The sequence below is a fragment of the Chaetura pelagica genome, unplaced genomic scaffold, assembly GCF_000747805.2.
Source record: "Chaetura pelagica isolate M959 unplaced genomic scaffold, ChaPel_1.0 scaffold159, whole genome shotgun sequence".
Lineage (NCBI taxonomy): Eukaryota > Metazoa > Chordata > Aves > Apodiformes > Apodidae > Chaetura > Chaetura pelagica.
This window is the reverse complement of record NW_009954555.1, coordinates 1,772,563-1,779,560: the sequence shown is the minus strand read 5'-3', so window position 1 is coordinate 1,779,560 and position 6,998 is coordinate 1,772,563. Positions and strand designations below refer to the sequence as shown.

General features: G+C 43.7%; 1 protein-coding gene across 1 annotated transcript in view; it reads right to left on the bottom strand.

The window, feature by feature from the left end:
• Positions 1-3,860: 3,860 nt before the first annotated feature.
• DFFA (DNA fragmentation factor, 45kDa, alpha polypeptide) overlaps positions 3,861-6,998 on the bottom strand; it is a 6,977-nt gene continuing 3,839 nt past the window's right edge. Inside the window, exons 2-7 of the mRNA XM_010005247.1 lie at positions 6,793-6,830; positions 6,484-6,695; positions 6,237-6,367; positions 5,265-5,454; positions 4,740-4,894; positions 3,861-4,079 (exon numbers count right to left, since the gene is read on the bottom strand). Coding sequence (XP_010003549.1) covers positions 3,876-4,079; positions 4,740-4,894; positions 5,265-5,454; positions 6,237-6,367; positions 6,484-6,695; positions 6,793-6,830 — 930 coding nt within the window. The 3' untranslated portion in view covers positions 3,861-3,875. The remainder of the gene's footprint in view (positions 4,080-4,739; positions 4,895-5,264; positions 5,455-6,236; positions 6,368-6,483; positions 6,696-6,792; positions 6,831-6,998) is intronic.

Below are 6,998 nucleotides of genomic sequence, written 5' to 3'. Positions count from 1 at the left end.
CCCGTGGCTGCCTTGGTCCCCGCAGAGGCTGAAGGCCGCGGTGCACTACTCGGTTGGCTGCCTGTGCCAAGAAGTGGCCGAAGAGAAGGATGTGCAGCTCAGCAAACAAACCATCGCAGCCATCTCCGAGATCACCTTCAGGCAGTGCGGTACGCGGGCTTGCCGAGTGTCTGTGCGAGGGGAATGGCTGGAGAAACGAGGCTTTCTCAAAAACATGAGTAGTGCTGGAGTGAGGTGGCTCTGCTGCGTTGTTTTTGAAAGTGCAAGGAATAGAGATTTTGTTTTTCAGGCCTGGGAAAAGCATTTAAATGTGTGTGGGAGTATTGTGTGGCCCACCTGCCCGGGGCACAGGGTGGCGCGAAGTAACAAGTGATGGTGGCTTCTCTCACTAACTTGGATAATTCACACCTTTGTAACAGCTAGAACTGTATTATCTCACCCTCAGCATTTTAAAATACATGGTATCTTTGTGTTTTCTCCAGAGACCTTTGCAAAAGACCTTGAAATGTTTGCAAGGTAGGTACTGGAACACTTGGTTGTTACAAAGGTTTGGGGTTTTTTTTTTGTGTTCAGTTCCAATAACTAGATAAGTTTTAAAATATGTCTTGTAGTTCAAGTTTTAAAAGTTTTGTTGGCAGATTAAATTAGTGGCTGTGAATTAGGAAATAGATATTCCCTTGTAGGTTCTTTCTGATCTTAGAAGTTTTTTTATGTGGTACCAGTGATTGTTGAGATGAATGATTGTGTATAATGGTCCAGTGAGCTGATACATAGTGGCACTGGATGGGTTGGGAGGGACAGATACTGGTGTGCTTGTGTTTTCAGCTGGTTGCTCCACGGTCAGGGAATGTTTTAAGGGGTCAAAACACATTTACCTAGTGGCAAGTGAAGAGGGAACAGAACAGTGTTCCACGGTCAGGGAATGTTTTAAGGGGTCAAAACTTAACATATTTACCTACTGGCAAGTGAAGAGGGAACAGAACAGTGTTGTGTTTGCTAAATTCTGGTTTTACACAGGAAGTGTGGGAATTCAGATGTACATGTTCAAACTTGTAAGAAGTTTTAATGTGTTACAGTTGTCATGTTTGGTTTGCTGGGTCCCTGTTAAGCTCTGTCAGTGTTTGAATGAGATGCTGTATGGCCTCTTACAACCAATGCTGGCAAACACACTAAGGAGTATTTTTAAATTTTATGCAGGCATGCAAAACGAAGCACAGTCACTACAGAAGATGTGAAACTTTTGGCTAGAAGGAGCAATTCTTTGGTGAGATTCACTGTCTTTTCTGTCTCACAGCATTCTTAAACCAATTGGTTTGTTCCTAAGAAGGCTGTAGATGGTGAAACAACTGTTGCAGAAGTAATTTCACTGGCTTATTGATGATGAATGGGCACAATCCAGTAATTTTTACATTTTCATCTTACTTTGCTTCATGACACTGTGCCTGTTTGGAGGAGCAGATCAGATTGCAATTCAGGCAGCAATATTCTGGTTGCAACAGGGCTGCTGAGGTTCCAAGTACAAAAGTTCAATAAGCAGACATTACAGCATTGTCAATCTTGGAAGTAAATAACTGTTTTTCCTGATGTGGTGTTCCTTTTTTTTAGCTTATGGTCAGGAATAGTTTGAGTCCACTTTGTGGTACTGTCTCCTAACATTAATATAGGGATGATTCACATGATTGTAATCTGTCTTGTGCTCTCATCTGTATGATGGTCAGTGGACTTAAATTCACTAATGTGCTAAGACACATCTGTAAGTGCTTCCATAGGGAAGAATAATCCTATATTAACTTTATGTGAGGGGCTATTTTCCTTCCATCTGTGATCTGAAGTATGCAACATGAACTTGCCTGAGAATGCTGGAGCTGGGTTTTGTGTTTGTATCAGATTGTGTCTTGGCAAACTACAACTCCGAGTAACTGCTGATGTTGCTGTCTTGGTTCTAGAGATGGTTTTATAAATCCTGGTTTTGCCAGGGCATTTCAGTATCTGAGGATATCCAGCTCAGACTGAGGGCTTCATGCAGGAATTAAAACTTTGTCAGCCTTTTTGGAGTGTCTGTCATCTTTTTGTAGTAAGATCATACCCTGTTCATTTCTCTTAAACATTTCTCTAATTTCTCATGAATAAATGAACTTCCTGAGGAGCTGACTAATTCATTTATTTTTTCTCAGCTCAAGTATATCACCCAGAAGAGTGAAGAGATTGTATCAAGTAACATGGAGCAAAAGGAGAGGAAGAAAAAGAAGCCCAGTGCAGCTAAGGGAGGTAGAACTGGGGAACAAGAACCAGATGTGACTGAAAGTGAAGATTCCAACATGGCATGATTTAACTTTCAAGTAACATCTGGTTGTTTTCTTACCAACCCAGGTTAGCCTAGTAGAGGTCCCTCCTGCAGGTTAACAACAGGTTTTAGGTGAGCATCATTAGTTGGATGTTTTTGTTCCAAAGATGAAAGGTCTCTTAGAGTTCAGTACAGCTCACCGCTAAAATGCCTTAATTTCTCATAAAGAGATACTTACTGTTAAGAAAAAGAAAATACTTTAAATAAAGAGTTTAAAGCAGAATATGCTTACTGACCACAATGCCTTAGCATGTGCAACTCCCTCCACGCTGCTGATTTTCTCCAGTAACTGTTTGACTTCATCCTTGCTTCCATGTTTTTATAGTTTTGCTTAGGTATTTTAAATAGTTCATTTTTGTTTTAATAGCTTCTCAGAGTCAGTGCAGTAACGTGGCTCCCGGGTGGTGCTCAGAAACGTGTCGCTGTTGCCCTCTGCTGGAACCGTAGAGACTGACCAGATGTTGATTGAAAAGAGGCAGGTTTAAAGATACTAGGTATAGCCAAGAGAAATGAGAAGGCTGCTTAAGCCACTTGTGGGAGAACTTTATGTAGCAGGCATATGCTTGACCAGGACAGTTTAAAAAATGCATCATGAGAGGAAAGACTTAAGCACTGTTTCTCTTGTTCAGTCCTCACAAGGGAACAGATAGTGTCAGGTGAGTGTCACCAGTATGAACATGCATTCTACCCAGATACTTTGGACAGGTTAAATAGAGAGTACTTCTGTATTTAATTTCTTCTTCCTCTCTCCTTAAGGTAATACTGTACTTAGCACATTATTGAATCATGGCAGCATCAAAACTAGTCCAACAAGTAAAAAGGCTTTAATGATATTAGAAAAAAAAACAAATTAAAAAATAAGCCAGTTAATAAAAAAGCATCGTGATACTACACCAATGATTAGGAGAGCAAAAAAGACAGGGGAGATACAAGTCTTCTGCTCCACAGCCTTACAAAGCAAATATTTCCACCTTTGCTGTGTTTTACAAGTTGGTCCAAGAGGCAGAAAAAGCACAGAAGTGAAAGGCCTTTAATTTAACCAATGAAATTAGCATGATTATTCAATTCCTAGATCCCAGTCTGGTGCTTAAATCCAGGCAGCAGCTGCCTGACCCCTCTGCCCTGCTCACTAACTGTCCCTCAATGTGCCTTCCAGAGGTCTTCCATCCTTCACAGTGAAAATGGTGGGAGGACAAAGCAAGCAAACTGCCTGGGGCTTAAGCAGCCAGATCCATCATTATCACATGGAAGCTTCTGGCTCCCAACCAGGTATTCAAAGCTGAACCCTTACATGCTGTGTTTAGCAATACCATTGTTCTAGTAGTCTGCAAAAGTCAAAATCCCTTTGGTTACACATAATTTGAATCATCACAGGAGTTTAAGCTTTGGGACAATGTCCAGATTTTAGTTCTCTAAAGCCAGACCACAGCATGACCAGCAAACTATGGCTTCCAGGATGTATCTTTGCTTGGATTGATTCTAATGCAAAAAAACCCCACACAAACACAAACCTGCAGGCAGCACTACAGTCTTATTTTTTGCGTTTTGAACTAGGCCAGTCTCCCCAGGGGAGTGTTTTCTTGCCCTTGGACATGCTCCTTAGGGAATGCAAAGTCTGCACTTGTTGTAGACGCTTGGAGAGCTCCTGATCACAGGCTTGCTGCACAGCTTCAGCTTTCTGCTTGTCCCATCTTAGAGCTGAGGCCAGGACTTGTGTGTCTTCTTTCAAGACCAGCTGTAGCAAGACAGAAAGACAGATTTCTAAGTCTTTTTGGTGCTGGCAATTTGGTAGTGAAGGTGTTCTCAGCTTCATCATCTATCCCATGGGCTACTGGATTTTCAATACTCTACCAACACTTAGTTTGGAGGTATATCCAGCTGTGCAAAGGAACAGAAAGCAGTTAGTTTCTACAGCAGAGAAAAGGAAGAGGACCAAGTTCATAGCATTAGAAAAAGCCCAACTTTCTAATGGTTAAAGTTTACCTAGACCTTCCTTTCCAAGCTATGGGTTTGCTTACACTGTTTTTCAAGATAAGGAGGCTTTTATTTAGATTTGGGACGTATAAAGTAAGTATAGCTAGGTGCATCTGCATACAAAAAAACCTTACTGGTAAGACAGCTGAGGCACTGGCTGACTCTGACTTGGCAGAGATCAAAACCAAAATTATTTTCTAGGTTTTCAGAGGACAGACTTGAACTAGTGTCAGCTGGCTATTACAGAGGAGCTCCAAGCAGGGGGTAGTGTTACTGAGGAAGAGAAACAGATTAAATTTCACCACTTTGAGGCTGAGATACATTGACGTTAGAGCCTCCAGAAGCAAGGACAGCTCTCTTTATAGCCACTTTCTCCAAAGAGAGATATTTGTCAGAATATAGGTATGTTATTCTCACCCACCTCTAGATCTTGACTGTCCAAGCAGAGCTCTGGAGCAGGTTTCTCTTTCAAAGCAGCAAGGATCTGGTCACCGAGCATTGTTTTGACTGAACTGCTTGTACTGCTGGTTCCTGTGTCAACCACATCCATCTCCTTTCTTGGTACAGCTTCAGATTCTGAAAAGTAGCAGAAATGTTATAAGCCAGGGACAAATACAGGACAGGAAAAATGGCCTGGACTGCTTGGATGGTTTTCAGATTAATAAAATAGGCATTCTGTCTAGGTGCATCCTCTAACTCCAGAAATCCATACTGTTAAAGATGACTGTGATTTAAGCTTTTCCCCCAGTATTTTTTAAGGCCTTATGAGAAACATGATGCAGCACTGAGAGGACTCCTGGTCTCACCCAGTCAGAGAATTCTTACAGTACCAGCTATTACACCCACCACATTAATAGCTGCTCAGCTCTTTCACTCTGCCTTATTCCATTCAATTATTTCAGGCATCTCTGAAAAGCTCCTTCACCAGCCTCCTAATGCTCCCTACCTGCTACTTTGCTTAAGATACTATCTTCATTTTTCAAGGCCTGTAGGTAGAGCTCCAGGAGCTGTCTTGACTGCCGTTCTTCTTCTCGTCTGTCCAGCACCTGTTGCAAGGTGTCCTGCAATACTTGGACTTTGGTTGGACTTTGGGCAAGTTCTTCTGCCAGGTCTGAACATGGTATATCAGTTAGCACCTTAAAACAATAAGAATGCTCCTGTTACCTGGGCTGGTTGAGTAACTCACTCTATTACACAGATGACAGTACAAACAGCACAAGCCTCCTGCATGACAGAGCCTCCACCTTCATGAAACCCAACATGTTTCACAAGATTTCTTGTTACAGCAAGTCAGCTCAGCTATGAGAGGCTGTAAGTGGCACTCCACCAACCAGAATTCTTTACCAGAAGCCAAAAGACATTCAGGAAGGTGTGGAATCATATGTGTATTTTTAATCCTGACAGCTCCTGGCAGTCACTCTGAAGAGCCCATAGGAATACAAACAGGAAAGCAAAGAGCCTGGCTTTGGGAAGCTGCATGTTGCAGGAGGACAAGAGGTGGCAGCTTTCACCACATACAAGGTGTTAAGCAGTCAGGTACTCCAATTAATCTGCTCTGGAAACCGACAGCAGTTCTTGGTAGCCCTCTGGAGCAGATAGATTTAGTGTGCTCCTCAGCCTTCCCTTTTGACACATTATACAGGTGTCTGGTTTTAAGGAAGGAGCCCACCTCAGTTTCCATTTGGTCAAACCTTGACATTTTGCCTTCCTGCTGCCAGAATTGGAAAGCCATGCTGTGAGGGACAATCAGTTTTTAAGAGCATCCTCCTCAGACACTTGTGTTTCCCCTCAAGAAATTTGACTCTAGCACCAAAGAGCAGCAGCTGAATGAAGCTTGAGATCTTGTTCACTTATTCTGTTCCCTGCCATCTACTGAGATAAATGGGCAGGACAGGAATTAGAGGTTTCCCCACTGTACCTGGAGGTCCTCTTCAGACATCAGGATGATATTGGACAGGTCCTCCTTCAGTTGCCTGGCCAGCTGCTTCCACTTCTCTGCAGCACTGTCCACTTCATCTGCAGACTCCGAGGGCCAGGCTGTTCCACTGTCTGACACAAGAGTCATTTGTTTCAGGGGTCATTCCTGATCCATCTGAGACAGTTTAACTGCAGCAGGTGTATTCCAAACACCCCTCCCCTTCCATGCTCCCTCATCCTCCGAGTACCTAAGCTTTTGCTGGACCATTTCTCATTCTTGGCCAGTGCCACAAACTTGGTGTTAGGTGGCAGACACAAAAAGTAATCTTCATCATCCACGATGGTGCCATCTTCTGCCAGAACTAAGGTGATGGGCTCCTTGGCCTTGTCAATAGCCAGAATGCCACAAGCTGCAGAACAGAGAAAATAATGAAATAATAAAAGTGACACGTGCTTTGCCCTTTGATTACACCCAGCACAAGAGACAAGCAGCTTCTAGCGACTGAGGCTAACGACCAGTGCCTGTCCCTCCCAGCCCTTTCTTAGCACATACTCACGAGTTCTCCCTCCAGAAATTAACGTCCGTGATGCAAACCTTGACACGCACAGGGAAGAAGGTGCATTTCGGTGGATAAGCTTATTCCCGCCTCCCTTCGCTTCCCCCGTTAAGAAGCGTTACCCGGAGACCCGCTCCCCGTCCCACCGCACGGATCGGGCCCAGCCCCGCCACCCCGACCCCCACCGCGGGGGCCGACCCGCGGGG